Consider the following 16,269-nt stretch of genomic DNA (forward strand, 5'->3'; position numbering starts at 1 on the left):
AACAGAGTGTGATAAGGATTATTAATTCCCACACAGAAACAAAACAGGAGAATTCAGAACTCAGACATCTACAGTTACCAATATGGTGGATAGTGATATTCTGTTTAATTAAAACATATGTGGTTGAAAAGGACAGGACATAAGCATTTCATATCAGTTAGTATCAATAATTATTTATTAGTATTTTGCTTTAAATATTTGAAATGTGACCTCTCCTGTTTTATCCATAGTTTCCCTTTGAGCTGCTGCTGCCATTATTGGATATTTGAGTAACAGAAAATGATCCATTTGGATTACGTGCTCATTTTTATTATTTACTGGAAGTAAAAAATAGGCACAAGTAAATTTGTTGTAGCGAGATACGATTTTTTTTTTCACTCAATATATAATCACTGCTTTTTTTTTAGGAGTTGTGTTTTGCAAGGAATATATCACAACAACCAAATATTAAAGAATATTAGTTGATATTAGAAAAAGAAAATAATAATCGATAATTTATTGGTTGTATTATGACTTCTCCAGGAGGAGCTACAGCGCCCCCTAGCGCCTCTGGTCAACACGACCGAATGGTTCTGGAGCTGAAGGGAGGGAGGGGTTCACTTGGAAATATGACAGGTAATCAGAATCACCCGCCACTTCTTCTCAGCCTCTGATTGGAGGGTAAATTCTATTCAGTTCTCTGGTGTTTGGAGGGAGGGCTGAAACCAAACTGTGGGTGGGGTTATAGCGTGCTACTTTAAATAAAGCTCTGTGGCTTCTGAGGAGCAGAAGGCGCTTCATTCCTCATATGCACCAGTTGTCCCTCCTCTCTTCCTGCCCTGGCCAACATGGCTCCTGGCGTCCACAGGTTGGTAAAATCAGCCTGGCTGCCGCTGCTGTCCGTCTTGTTGCTGTCTGAAGCTCGGTCTGTCCGCTGGACGCCAGGGGACTATGCGGACACAGCCTCGGATGCCTTGAGGTTCCTCAGTGACTACAACAGCACTGCAGAGGAGGTCTTCTTTAACATCACGTCCGCCAGCTGGAACTACAACACCAACTTGACGGAATTAAACTCCAGGCTGCAGGTAGAACATGGTAGTGTGATTTTTTTTTTTTTTCATTTTATTTTATTTTTTTAGACAAAAGCCATCAAACCACTCTGTTCCATCAAATATGGAGAAATAAAACATACAATATTAACTTGAGACACTTTGTGATACTTTTTTAACCTATAGAATTCACTACTCTACACTCCATTTAAAATTAAAAAAAGAAAAGGTAACGATTTGCTCTTAGTTTAGTTGGGTAAATTTAACACTGACAGTTAAAGTCAAATGCAGGTTGCATTATAATGAACAATCCTAGAGTTTGGTGGATTTTTTTAAAATGAACTTTTAAATGTCATAAATTCGATGTGTATTTTTCTCAGGTATTTTTCCTTCGCACGACACAAACTTCACATCACACTCAGAGCGCAGAAGTTAAACAAATAAATATAAAGTCAACAACTCTGAAACACCAAAGAAAATTAAATTAAATCTACCTGATATTAAAAATTGAGTAATTGTGACTTGTAATTTAACTACTTAATAATTAATAAAGGTTAACTTACTTGCCTCTGGAAAAATTCCACAGAATTGATTTTTTTAGACAAAAGTTTAAACCAACCTTTCATCAACCTTTTTGTCTAAAAAAATCAAGCCCAACCACAAGCCCAACAAATGGAGGCACAAAATGATCGTAGATGCTCAGATTCAAGTTGTTTGAACAGTATTTTAGTTTGGGGGCTGGGCGGGAGGAATAGTGGTAATAGGGTGTTTTTATTTATTTATTTATTTATTTATTTATTGTTTTTATGTAAAATTTATCTTTGAACCATCATCTCTTGAAGCTCCACAGCAGTCACTGATGGCTCCGATTCTGCTGCCCCAACAGGAGAGATGACATCTTTAAAAAGCTCTGATGGCACAGATCAAACTTTCCTCTAACTTTACCATGAGTTTCAAGGCGTTCATGTGAAACATTTGTTTAGAGTTTGACTGCGTTTCATTCAACCTCCCTATCTGTGATCATTGACTTGTGGTGCCTCTTGTTTTTAGGTAGCGGCAAGCCTTGTGTATCAAAATTTTTCAGAAGCCTGGGGAATGAAGGCCAAGCAGATCTTCTCTAAAGAAGTACTTAAATCTCTTTCTGAGAAGGACAGAAGGCTGTTTGCTGGTGTCAAGTTTCTGGGTAGTGCTAACCTTCTTCAGGCTGAGCGAGTGGAGGTACAGTAGCCCTTATGTTACTACAGTAACATTTAGTTACTATGTTACTACAGTAACATTTAGTTACTATAGTAAATGTTACAACAGTGAAGTTACTGTAGTAACATTTAGTTACCAAAGTAACTAAATGTTACTACAGTAACATTTAATCTCTTCTGAGCTATTAATGCCCATAAACTTGCTTCTCTTTGTAGTATAACACCATCCTGAACACCATGGAGAGTATTTATTCAACAAGTAAAGTGCACCCACTGCCAAATGTTACCTGGAACCTGGAGCCTGGTAATCACACATTTACAAGTGTCTTTTGTTAGCAACATCAATAAACTGCAATTTTATTATACTATGTTTTTGAGCTGGAAGTGGAGAACAAGTCATCATTATTTGTTTGTAAATTAAAAACACAAGTGCCTCGGCGTCAAATAATTACTAGAGGAGAAATGTTGACACAATGGTTTTTAAGCCCCAATCACTGGACCTTCTGTTTTGTCGGCTAAACAAGCTTAATGCATTTGGAAGGGGAAACTGCCATGGACAAGATGAAGGAAAACTGCTTCAGAGAATTACTGAGAAACTAAAATAAGATCCTTTTTGTCAGTGATGCATCTGTTTGTTTAGTTACTTTTGCAAATATAGGAGAAATCCAGTGTAACTTAAGATGCCATGTATCAACTTTCACATTTGTCTTAACCTGGTTGTTTGAAATGATATTTGGAGTCCTGACAACATGGCTCTGACATAACAGGACCTAATTTCTTGTTGCTAGGACTTTTATTCCCTTGATGAGCAGGAAGCTATACAATAAAGCTTTATAATTAAAATAAACATTTGTCTGTTATCTGACTCATGCCAGTATTGCAGAAACATGTTGGCTTTTCTATCTAACGGGTAACTGTCATTTATCTCAGAGCTCTCGGAAATTCTGGCCAAGTCCAGAAGCTATAAGAAACTACTCTTTGCTTGGGAGAGCTGGCACAATGTATCGGGTGTGCCTGTTAAAGAGTACTATTCCAGGTTTGTGGAGCTCAGTAACAAAGCCTCTCAAGGGGATGGTAAGAACTATGGGCTTGAAATAAAATGGCAAAAATCCAGACAGGATCTTTAAAAAAAGAAAATCATTTTCAGGCTTTAATGACACTGGAGCTTCTTGGCGCTCTTGGTATGAGATGGAAACCTTTCAGGAGGATTTAGAAAGGCTCTACAAGACAATTGAACCGCTCTACTTGAACCTGCATGCCTTTGTAAGACGCAAACTCTACAACCTCTATGGTCCCAAATATATCAACCTAAAAGGACCCATCCCTGCACACCTGTTGGGTAAGATGCATGTATAACAGACATGTGAAGCTCCATGCCACGATGGAGACATTTAATGGTCATTGACCCTTCTCTATGAAGATATTTCCATCAGTGCCAGTTAGTCTTTCACAGTAATTCAGGATTTCTCCACTACGTCTTCATCCTACTAGGAAATATGTGGGCTCAGTCATGGAACAACCTCTATGAGATGATGGTCCCATTTCCTGGCAAACCTTTCCTAGACGTGACTGATGAGATGGTCAGACAGGTGCGGATTGAGGACTGAGGTTGGGGAAAGCTAGTTCTCACGGTCTTTAAAATGTTCATTTATTTTCTGCAGGGCTTCAATGCTACACACATGTTCCGTGTAGCCGAGGAATTCTTCACCTCTCTGGGTCTAAAGGAGATGCCTCCAGAGTTCTGGGAAGGGTCGATGCTTGTTAAGCCTGAAGGTCGGGAAGTTGTATGCCATGCGTCTGCCTGGGACTTTTATAACCGCAGAGACTTCAGGTAAAATTTTTAACCTGTGACATTATGGTGGCTAACCCACTTGTTCTGCAACCTGGAAGACTAGCTGCTGGGGGTGTGGGGGAAGCAACTTCAAATGCCAGTAATCTGGTCGATGTTTCATTCCTGCAGGATTAAGCAGTGCACCACAGTGACCATGGAAGACCTCTTCACTGTACACCATGAGATGGGCCACATCCAGTATTACCTGCAGTACAAGGATCAGCCTGTGGGCTTCCGTGATGGAGCCAACCCTGGTTTCCATGAAGCTATTGGTGACCTTATGTCCCTTTCAGTTTCAACACCCAAGCATCTCCATGAGATTAACCTGCTGGAGTCTGTGACCTCTGACAATGGTACTGACCAGATATCCTCTCATTAATTCAGATGGACTCTTAAACAGAATAACCATTCTGTATTTTTTACCAGAAAGTGACCTGAACTTCCTGTTGAAGACTGCTTTAGAGACTATCGCTTTCCTTCCTTTTGGCTATCTTGTTGACCTCTGGAGATGGGATGTGTTCAATGGAAACACTCCTCCAGAGAAGTACAACTCTGCTTGGTGGAACCTCAGGTGAGACCAAATAAAACTTGCATTTTAGGATTGGTGGTTTTTTACAAAGTCACTTTCACAGAGAGTCTGAGCCACAACAACCTGTGGAAACTTTCTCTGCTGTCACTCTGACTGTGTGGTTCCAGATCTTAGCCTGACTTGTTGACCTATTTCTGTGATTTCTAAATTTCTTCACAGAACAAAATACCAAGGAATTTGCCCTCCTACCAGGCGTACAGAGGAGCACTTTGATCCTGGGGCAAAGTACCATGTCCCTGGAAACACACCATACATCAGGTAAAAGATCTCCCACCCATATGATGCTAACTTAAGTAAAATTAAGTAAGTGGTAAAGAATGTATTAATAGCTCTCTAATAACTCATTTCCCCCATTATTGGAAATCTGAAGCTTTTTTTTTTTTTTTTTTGTTCCCCAAACTAGGTGTTAGACTTCCACAAAAAAACACATGGGTGTTAAAATTGCATCTGGTTTTATCATTTCCACAACCTGTTCACTGAAAACAGTCCTGGGCCACACAGTGATTTCTTCCCTTTGTTGGCCTCATCTATCTTGGTCAACTAGTGTGAGTAGTCATGGCAGGCTTCAGTGTGGGTAACTGGCTGTAGTGTAGTAAAGAGCCAGGGGGAGGATGTGAGCGTCACATAAGTGTGATCGACAGCAATGAGTCCCTCCTGGTTTTGGTTTCTGATCAAGCCGTTTATATTTGCAGATAGATGTAGGAGCACAGGGAGGAGGCAAAAGAGCTTGGGGGATTTTTGTTTTCTGAAGTTCTTCTTTCCCCTGCAGGTACTTTGTTAGCTTCATCCTGCGATTTCAGTTTCATGAGAAACTCTGTGAGGTAGCCAATCAGACTGGTCCTCTGCACACATGTGACATCTACCGTTCTACAGAAGCTGGAGCCATCCTGAAGTAGGAATGAATTTTTGTTTCTGTTTTTCTTTTCTTTTTTTTATCCACAAATGAGTACATTTTACTTCAGTGTTGCAATATGTGTTCCTTTTTCCCTAGGAAAGTTCTCGAGGCAGGCTCTTCAAGGCCTTGGCCTGACATGCTCCAGGAGGCCATAGGCACACGTGAAATAAATGCCACCTCATTACTCAAATACTTTGACCCCATAACAAAATGGCTGGAAGAGCAAACTGCCAATGAGACCCTTGGATGGCCTGATCTCGACTGGGTTCCACCAATCCCTGAGGGCTACCCTGACGATATTGATGCACAATTACAAACCTCAACTCTGTAGAAAGAATTGAATGTGGTTTTATATTTCAGATGGGATGGTTTCTCATCTCAACTGACTCATTTACCTGGACATTAATGAAGCTAATAAGCAGGGAGTGGTGGTGGGCGGGTCAATTTAAAAGATGTCTGAAAACTAGACTGCTCCCATGCTAGCTGGAGCGCTACAGTTGCTGTGTTCTGGTTTTAATGCTCAATGTTAAGAAAAGCAGTTCAGCAACTTTGTCTCAGTGTGTTAAAGCCTAGGTCACCAAGCTCTCTTCATGTGCATATTATGAGGTGTATTTTCATGTTCTGTGATTGGAATGTAAAAATCCTCTTCATCATCATAGCCTAATTATGGGCTATTGGTGAAGACCACCCATATGTGGTTTGCAGTAGTTTTAGCCTAAAGCATATTTAGTTTTTCTCTAATTTAATGGAATGTTGGTTTACAATAAAGAAACTTCTGCTACTTAAGATCGATCTCTTTTAATATTCAAGTCTTGTTTTATTCTCAGTTGATGTATTAAGCGAGATACAAACAACTACCAGATAACATACAGAAATGCTTTACTGGTTCTAATATTAACGTTAGAACCAGGATGGTCAGGACAACCATGAAGAGAATGTGCACTTCAGTCAGTGGTGTAAGGATCTGGAGTAAACTCAGTCTACAATTGAAGCAATGTCCCAATATAAGTTTATTTCAGAAAAAGTTCAGACTGATGATTTTCATCAGGTAACGAAGATCTGAGATAAAGTTGAATGGATGTTTCTAATATGGCAAACAGAATTTTATATGTGTATGATGGTACACTATGTGTGGCTCATTTACCACAGCGTGCTTCTTCCTTCCCCTTTTCAGACACGTTAAATGGGACTTTTGTGTTCTGTATATTGCTGTACGTATGTAGATAGGTATGTATGGATAGATGAATACTTTGTCTCACGTGTATAATGGAAACGCAACTTATGACTTCAACAGCTCTACACAGGTGGTGTTCTTTAACAGCCTGTCGGTTACGTAGAACTACAACACCTAGAACTACAACACTAACCTGACAGAGCACAGCTTCAGGACTGGGTGCTTCCAGATCATGTCCCACCATGAAAAGGTCCTCACAGGTTCTGCTTGTGTTCCGAAGTGTGATTTCATTTAATATTTAGCAAAACAATTTCCATGATGGAATTGGTCATCATTGGTGCAATTGGTGCACACACTGCAGGTCTACACTGGCGCTCCATCTTCAAAGTCAACTATTAAGCAACATTGTGTTGCATTATTCAAGCTTAAATCATTTTGAAGTCCCATTAGACAAACAGGTGTGTCTTTATTGCAGAATGTGGTGTTGCAGTAGTTTTAAGCCGCAGGATGAAAATGCACATGATTTAAATATCTTTTTCTAAGGCTTGTATGTTGCAGAAGAGCCTGATGGGTTCACTGACCATGATTTAAAAAGCATGACTGAAACGGTTTCTAGGTTTAAAGGCTGTTATGTGTGGGTGGATTTTTCAGAGGTAAATATCTAGTACACTGTGTTTCTTTGACATTCTTTGTTAAACAGTAAATATAAAGTAACTATATCAATCCATTCATCCATGGATTGTCTGTTCCTCCAGCACTGGCTGGAGGAACAGACAGCTGCAAGCTGTGGAGAGAGAACCATCAGAGATGTCAACTTAAAGGTCCTCCGAAGTCTGGAAGCACGAGAGCAACTCCCACTGCCCTGTTACCATTTGTGAGGCTGACTTTGCATTTCAAAATGGCTGCTCCTCATGTCAGCATTTAGTACAATGTTGTGAAAACATGTTTATTTTACAAGACACCTTTGTGAGGGTGCGTCTAAAATCAATATCACATGTAGTGCCTGCAATTCTAAACTGAACAAATTAAAAGTGGTGTTTGCTTATGGAAAGTCAACATTAAAATGATGTTTGTAAGAGTTACTACAAACAATGTCTGTGGGTGCAACCAAGTCACAATTCTGACCTCTTAACTAGAACACTGTTACCTGGGGTGTGACGTCAAACCAGCTCTGAGTTCCCACGTCCCAGTTAACTGGAATGCAGCACCAGCAGCCAGGCCCGTTTGTTCAACATGTCAGGTGCTTCAGTTGCTGTGAAGTGCTTCCTGTTCCTTCTAGAAACTGAAAATGGGTTAATGCAATGCATTCTGGGATTAACAGTTGTCAGACTCTTTGTTTCCTGTATGTAGTTCAGTCCTTCATGGCTGGATCCCAACAGAAACACGTTTAACAATGAATGAAATGAGAAACAGGATGAATGTTGGGAACCAGAAGAGCTAATGAGAAATTTGTGGTCACATTTCATGGGACACTGAGTGACCATTGTTCTGAGCTAAGGAGCTGCTTTTGTCAGAAAGAATTTACAATATATGTGTAAGAATATATAAACGTATATTTTAATTTTGAAAATTTATCATCAAACTAAATCAGGCTACTAGCAATAATAAATATTCAAATATAGAGATAGCAGTTTGTTCAAATGAGCACAAAAACCCAGTGTACACCGTATCTAGGAAGTATTCACAGCACTATGCTTTTTCAAATTTTATGTTAAATTAATATTTCTTCAAAATTCTACACACAAAACTCCTACTTTGACAACATGGATTTTTTTGTGTGTTTTAAAGATAGGTAAACGTGATTTGGTTTCATCATCATCATCATCATCATCATCATCATCATCATCATCATCATCATCATCAAATAATGATACTAATTAACAACAACAACAACAACAACAACAATAATAATAATAATAATATATTAGTGAATTGTCAAGTGTGGATTATTTCTGGTTTTCGCCAGAAGAGGGCGGTGTTGTATTAGAAATGGCTGGTTATTGATGACTGAACTGGAAATACGTTTGTAAAAACTCTAAAGTACCTCAGCTGATTCTTGTATAAAGCTATAAAGAAAGTGAAGCCCTGTTTTATTTATTTATTTCATAAAATTAACTATAACTTTCTTGAGACACTTCTGAATTGGCGCTATGTTTTCCAACAGAAACCTAATTGCTAAAAAAAATAGATTTATCACTTCGTTACACAAGGAGGCGCTGTTCACCATATTATTAACAGACGCATAAGAAAAATAAAGACAGAAGAGCTGTTTAAATAAAACTGACTAAATATTTATATTATTTTAATGTGTAGAGGAATATCTCCTTTACCTCTGGCACTGTTCGCTTCAGTCCTGTCAACTTGTAGCAGTGCTGATTTGCATATTCACAAACAAGATAAGCAGAGCAGAGGAATTCACCCTCAGGACACATCAGTTGAACTATTTTTTTTTTTACCTTCTTCCTCTTGTTCTTCTCCTCCTTCTCTCGCATTTCACGCAAACTTCCCCGTCCTCTGCTGTCTTTAAATGACAACAGCAGTCAGTGGGAGGCCGGCTGGCAGTCTTTCAATAAAGTGTGATCTCTAGGCATTGTTAAGAAAACATTGCATAAAACATTAGGGAGACGGTCTGGCTGCAGGATTAGTCTTTAGAAAACATGCCCGCTGCATCATGTTGCAACATCACGGGGTTAAATCGGTGGTGACCTCGTTTTAATGTGTGCAGAGCCCGCGCGGTTCACAGGTAAAAGTTAAGAAAAATGAGTTTATGGGGGGCAGCGAGTGCATATGCGCCCCCGGCTGAAGGCTGGGTTCCATCAAGACTTCGCCCGGAGCGCAGAAGGAAGGAGGGAGGAGGGGGGCGAGCAGCCAATAGGAAGGCGAATTGCAGCTCGGCTCTTTATAACTCTGTGCCACAGAGGCTGAGCGATGCCATTAGAAAGTTTCTGCAGCTGGAAAAGTTTCAGTGGACTATATCCTCAGCAACACCCTGCACGTTCTTGGAGTGCACACACTGCTGTTCCTTGCGCAAAACCTCAAAGCTAATCAATCCAGCAGGAGGGGGAGGGAGGATTTCTTTTCTTCTTCTTCTTTTTTCATTATTTTTTTATTTTTTGTCTTCCTTTTTGTTGTTTTAACAATTCCGGAGCGCCTCTTTCATCATGAGCGCCGGACAGAGCTACGAGAAGAAGATCGCGAGTATTCTGACAGATCTCCCGGGATCTATGGGCTGCCACCCGAGCTCCAAGGACTCCCCGACTCTCCCAGAGTCCTCAGTGACGGACATGGGCTACTACAGCGGACAGACGGCCCACGGCCACCACGAGTACTACCAGAGCCAGCCGTACGGACAGCCCATGAACTCTTACCACCATCAGTTCAATTTGAACGGGATGGGAGCGGCGGGAGCGTACGCGACCAAATCCGAGTATCCCTACACGAACAGCTACAGACAGTACGGACATTACAACAGAGATCACCTGCAGGCCTCACCGCCCGGCTCAGGTAAATGAGAACACGACGCGCCAAACATTCCAGTGTTTCACCCTCCTGTTTTAATTCATTTATGCTTAAAGTGATTTTTATTCCAAATGTCCTCAGAGATTTTCGACACCGTTTCCTCTTAGAATTTTGGTAAAGAAATAAGAAAATATTTCATCCGAAATTGGAAAATATATTAGAACTATTTAATTGCGAATTAAATGAAATAAATGTTTATAACGCAGTTATAAACAGATGAAAGTGTTTAATAGGAGCTGTAAAAAAGAGACGAAATTAAAAATTGTGCTGCTCTGCTTAGTTGAAAATTTTATTTCAGGGAATTTTTACTCACAGTTTTAAGTGTTTTTTTTACTACTTATATTTGTTTTAGTTTTTCTTTCTTTTTGAATTTTCTTTTGTCAAATGTTATTAAATTTCATGAATATCTAATTTATATTTTTCATTTTATATTAGTGTATGACTAATACACTAATATATTAGTGTATAATAATAATAATAATAATAATAATAATAATAATAATAATAATAATTCTTACATTTAAAATCGCTTTGCAGAGAGGTTAGGCTTATTTTACTGTTCCCGTTCATCTTTCCTTCCTCTTAATTTTTTGACTCATCAGTTATGATGTGCGATCAGTTTGATTCATTCGGTCTTTTTTTTCCTGTAAATTTACAGTCAAAGAAGAACCAGAACCGGAGGTTCGTATGGTGAACGGAAAGCCCAAAAAGATCCGCAAGCCGAGGACGATCTACTCCAGCTACCAGCTGGCCGCCCTGCAGAGGCGCTTCCAGAAGGCGCAGTACCTCGCCCTGCCCGAGAGAGCGGAGCTGGCGGCCCAGCTCGGCCTCACTCAGACTCAGGTGAGCTGCTACTGACTGTTCCTGAATTAGAACCTTTTAAAGAAAAACTTCCCCCACGTGGACAAAAAACTGAATAAAACACATGTTTAGATTAAAAAAAAAAAAACTAGTTAAAATTATTACTTTTTTAACATTGTTTTTTTTCATAGCAATATTAGCGCAGCAAATGTTTTATTTATTTTTTTTTAAATTTTAGATCAGTAATTAACTCCCGTCTTTTTTTTTTTCTTTCTTTCTTTCTTTCGTCTCAGGTCAAGATCTGGTTCCAGAACCGGAGATCCAAGTTCAAGAAGCTGTACAAAAACGGCGAGGTTCCCCTGGAGCACAGTCCCAACGCCAGCGACTCCATGGCCTGTAATTCCCCGCCTTCCCCCGCCGTCTGGGACGGCAGCAGCACCCCTCAGAACACGCCGATCAGCCGGCCTCAGGTGCCGCAGCCGGCCCACAGCTCGTCGCCGCCCTACCTGGAGGATTATACCAACCATTGGTACCAGCAGGGATCCCACCTACAGCATCCGGGCACCGTGCACCACCCGGTGCCGCAGCAGAGCGTGGGAGCCGTTTACTAACTCGGACTCGGGCGCAGACCCACGTTGTGTTTTACGAGTTCTCCCCACAGTGACTCTGCAGAGCGAACTCTAATGGAGCCAGAGGAGGCCGGAAACCAAACACTGCTTTCTGCCTCTGGATGTCCGCAGAGAGTCTTCAGAGCTGGACTTCCAGATTTTTATTTTTAAAGCACATAAGGGATTTCTAATCACTTTTGGCAGCATATTTAAGGGACATCTGGCGTGTTTTATTTTTAAATTATTTATCACCTCTACCGTATAATCCTTTTGTAAATGATATGCAAAGTGTCTTTTTTTTCTTCTCCCAATACAAGTAGCCTAAACACAAACTAAATCACAAAACTGTGCTGCAACCAATCATGCATGTGGGTTTGTGGAGAGCTTGAAAAATAGAAAGAAAAAAAAAAGAACTCAGGACATATTTATAAGGATTTGTACAAAAATGCTGAAGGTTGTAAATAAATGTTTTTATATAAATATATATGCAGAACCACTATGATCATATTTGAACAAGAAAGAGCACTGTGGTGCTGTTAGACTGTTTTTATATTCATGTAATGAGTCAAACTGTTGCCTTCCTGTCTAATGAATAAAGGTGTTAAATGATCGCTGTGTCTCAAGCCCTTTTTAAAGAAACCCGTAAAGGCTCGGCTGAAGGATTCAAGACACCGTTTTAAAGAGCGCAATAGAAGCAAAGTTTGTCCGAAAACAAAATAAAGTGGTTTGGGAATTCAGAGACATCCATATGAACATGTTTAGTAAATGTGGTGACAAACTGGGACGTGAAAAATACGTCTGTTGTCGTCTAATTGTGGTGGGAAGGTTATTATTGTTGGTTGACATCAAAGCCTGGCCTTCAATGTCCTTGTTTAGGCAGAATTTGGAATGGATCCGTGGACTATTTGTGGGTACGAAGGCAAGATACGCCAACCTGAAAAACACACCAGCATGGAGCATGTACAGGGTATACATGCTCCAAGTATGCCCAGTACTTGGATCATGTGATTATGTATAAGAATAATTCAAAAACAAATAAATAAACAAACAAACAAACAAACAAAAAAACAAATATAAAAAAACCCCTAAAATCCAGTGGAAATTCTACTGAAGAAAAACACAAAGATTAAATGCAGATATTTATTGTGTAGCTTTTTAAATTTGTCCCCGATTCTGAAAATCGGACAATCTATAATAATAATAATAATAATAATAATAATAATAATAATAATAATAATAATAATAATAATAATAATAATAACTTTTTTCAGTGCTATTGCTGCAGACGTGCCGGAGTCATTGGATTTAATTGCTGTTCTGTTGCCGGATCAGAGGGCACGTTGGCAAGGAGACGGCGAGACGTCATAAACGCACGCGCACCTCTGAGGGTATTGGATGTGAATAAACAGTACAGCTACGTGCTTATTTATTAAACAATTTTGATTTGAAATACTACCTTTAAATACATACTCAAGGTTAAAAATGTATCTTTATTTCTACAGGAAGAGGACATTTTTACAGATAACAAAAGGCCGTACGACCGGAAGTAGGGGAGGTTTTTCATGTTATAATTGGAACGTGGGACACTGCGAAGCTCGGTAAGAAAACCTTTGATGTTACCGAGTTCTTTAGACACCATGTCACACTGAAAAAGGAAAAGACAATAAAACAGCTGCGCTCCTTTAAACTCCTATCGTTATTAATGTGAGCTATAGAGGCTGGTTGGCCATGACGTTCCAAACACTCTGAAAATAGAGATGATGGAGAAACTGCTGACTGTGAGTTCGTCCACATGGACCACCAGGGCGCCATTACACACGGAGAGAAAATGTACCCACGGTGGGTTTTTTTTCGTTCTTTTTTCTTTAATGAATCGTTTCTGCTGCTTTTAGTAGCTGCAGTGGTATGCGCTCACCCGTGGAGGTGTTGCTGTAAGACACCAGGGTCGTGTCTGTCACAACCCACTCCGTATCCTGGTGGTCTTTTTAACGGCTGTCCTTTTCTTAATTAATCGCAAAACGTGTGTTCAAAATGAAACTGTTTTACTCCACGGGTTTCGTTCAGACCGTAAAACCAGCTGAGCTTGGGAAGCTAATTTAATCAACCCTGACAAGTTGACTTTTTTTACTTTTCAACTTAATTCGACGTCAGTATTCTATTTTAACTACATATAGACATCATTAGCTATCAGATGACATTCAGCCAGCAGCATTTACAAATCCACTGGCATCTTTATATTTACTTTCAATTTTTTCCATAAACCACTTTTTTAGACATTTTCATAGAGATTACCTTTCAGTCTCCAACATCCATATTTTGACTTTCACCTTTCAACATATATATTTTGCAGTGTTTTCTGTTTGTATTTGACAATAATTTTCTAGACTGGGCAGGACACTTTTAACTTTCCCTGAGTTTTTTTAATAACCTAAAAATATGGCACCTATTGTGACCTGAGTGCCAATCCACCACTGTTCCTGAAGTGGCCTGCTTTTACAGGCAGCACCAGTGATAACTGTTATTACTGCTAATACTGTCAAAGCGTTGAATTATGATGCTATTTAAAATTAATTCTGAAATCGGTTCATTGCTGTCAGTCATGTCAAACTTCAAAAGATAATAAACCTTTGAGCATTTTAACAACTTCATTAAAGGCCTTTAAAGATGCTTTTTCAGCAGCTACAATGGTGACAAACGTGACATTAACACTCAGTGAAAGCCTTCACACCCTTAAATAAAATACGAAAGTGTTTAAACCTATCAAAACATATCTCCGTAACATATGAATGTAACTTTTCGTATCGCTCTGTTTTATTTTTAAAAAAGAAAAAAAATGTCCTGTTGTCACTTTTGTTAACAAGCTTTTTGTCCCTTCTGACCTGTAATTTTCTTAGCACATCTTTTTTTTTTTTTGCACATTCAGCTACAAACAGCTTAGCGTTTCAGAGCTCCTTAATCCCATCCCCCTGGTGTCCCCATCTTGTTTTATATCCATTGAACTCAACACCAGTTGTCTATGGCGTCAGTCAGCATGTAAATGTACCCAGTGCTGATTTGACAAAAGCGGCATGATTACTATTGCCTTTTGATATCAATGAAATCTCATCACAAAGTACATGTGATCCCTCCTGGCGGCTCCCTCAGTGTGTGTGGGCCTCCTGGACTGTGCGCCATCAGGGGAGACATTTGTGCCGAGGACAAACATGAATTCGCCAACAAGTGGGACGGGGGCCATCAGGCGTGTCCGTTTGTATCATCTCTGAACAGTCCAAGTGTGACAGCAGTGGAGGGTGTGTGAGTGTGGCTGGGGAAGAGTTGAACTTGAGTGTGATCCTGGACATTTGGGTAAAATTACCAAGGAAAAACGATGTAAACGATGTAAAAGACATTTACATAAAGACATATGCTAATGTGTGAATGTGGTTGAAAAGTGACAATTAAATAACCCAACAACAAAGAGGGTTGTCCAATATCTCCAGTGTCCAATGGGCTACAACATTATAATATGTTTTTTCCATGGCTCAATTAAATATAAGGACTTTCCAACCTTAGGTTGCTGTGAAATAGAAACATCCACAAATGTGGCATTTTGGAAGACCACAAATAAGGCCCTGTCCCTGTGACCCCTCTCTGCTGTCGACATGATGGTGTCAGAGTTTGTCTCTCGAGTGCATCTGTGTGGGTTGAGGCAGAGGTCGGCGGCTACGGAAAGACTCCCAGCAGCTGTCCAAGGCCGGGCTCGTCCTCAGCTGCATTAGCATCACTCAGGCTGGTCATTTCGCTGTAAACCTGGGTGAAGTGAAGGGAGGAAGGCACCGTGGACAGCTGTGGAGTCCTGAACCTTGGCTGACCTCTGTTTTCGGCCAATACGGGGCAAGTCCAGGCTGGAGAAGAAGAGAAGGCGCAGCATGCACCATTAGTGTGTTTTTGATGCCTCGCTTGCTTATAGGTCATGCTTATGTAAAAGCCTTCGTTCCACCTCCAGTGTATTTGTGCAGCATAGCCCCCAAACCAGAAAGTCACGGCCTATTTTATGAAACCACACATTCACATCTCTTCCTGCAGGGAAGCTGCTTACAATTACCCTACATGTCAGATCCTTCAAGTTAATAACAATAATCACCCTGGAGACCTGCTTTGCCATTCACCCATTCACAGCAACAGAGATTTAATAACAAGCTATTTTCCCTTCTATTGCTATCCTGCAATTAAAAGCCATCAGACAGCTCATATCTGATAACCCCCAGCATCCACATCATTGATACAGTCAGAGCTGCCTTTATCAGGAGCCTTCAGCCGTCAGCCCAGCCTTCCATCCACTCCTCTCAGCTTGTCTATTACACGGGGAAGGCCTTTTCACTTTTGCTTACGTGATAATTGGTCCCCCTCCGTTTGAAAGCTCCCACTCTTCTCTGTCCAACTCCACAGAGCCATTATTCTAATCTAGAGATGTGAAATTGCCTATAATTTTCCCCAATGCCCCCCTCCGTCAGCTTGGTTCAGCACACAAGCAGCGTTTGCCTCGTCTTCCCACATGTTTATTAACAAGGCAACATAATGATGAGGAGCGAGGAGGTAAAAAAAGGGTGCACAAAGAAGGAGATGTTAATATGTCACAAAACTGGTGG

General features: G+C 40.3%; 2 protein-coding genes across 2 annotated transcripts; both read left to right on the plus strand.

Annotated features, from left to right (window-relative positions):
- Nucleotides 1–447: 447 nt before the first annotated feature.
- On the plus strand, nucleotides 448–6,325 carry ace (angiotensin I converting enzyme (peptidyl-dipeptidase A) 1). The gene is made up of 12 exons (XM_014969153.2): nucleotides 448–1,064; nucleotides 2,079–2,246; nucleotides 2,441–2,528; nucleotides 3,155–3,298; nucleotides 3,372–3,563; nucleotides 3,716–3,813; nucleotides 3,886–4,055; nucleotides 4,185–4,408; nucleotides 4,482–4,626; nucleotides 4,804–4,902; nucleotides 5,414–5,536; nucleotides 5,636–6,325. The coding sequence occupies exons 1-12, from the start codon at nucleotides 828–830 to the stop codon at nucleotides 5,868–5,870; spliced, it is 1,923 nt and encodes a 640-aa protein (XP_014824639.2). The 5' UTR covers nucleotides 448–827; the 3' UTR covers nucleotides 5,871–6,325.
- A 3,191-nt stretch (nucleotides 6,326–9,516) lies between these two features.
- Nucleotides 9,517–12,251, plus strand: dlx3b (distal-less homeobox 3b). The gene is made up of 3 exons (XM_014969152.2): nucleotides 9,517–10,217; nucleotides 10,891–11,075; nucleotides 11,327–12,251. The coding sequence occupies exons 1-3, from the start codon at nucleotides 9,875–9,877 to the stop codon at nucleotides 11,642–11,644; spliced, it is 846 nt and encodes a 281-aa protein (XP_014824638.1). The 5' UTR covers nucleotides 9,517–9,874; the 3' UTR covers nucleotides 11,645–12,251.
- Nucleotides 12,252–16,269: the final 4,018 nt, after the last annotated feature.

Source organism: Poecilia mexicana, unplaced genomic scaffold, assembly GCF_051168715.1.
Source record: "Poecilia mexicana isolate PSO_F unplaced genomic scaffold, ASM5116871v1 scaffold_19, whole genome shotgun sequence".
Taxonomy (NCBI): domain Eukaryota; kingdom Metazoa; phylum Chordata; class Actinopteri; order Cyprinodontiformes; family Poeciliidae; genus Poecilia; species Poecilia mexicana.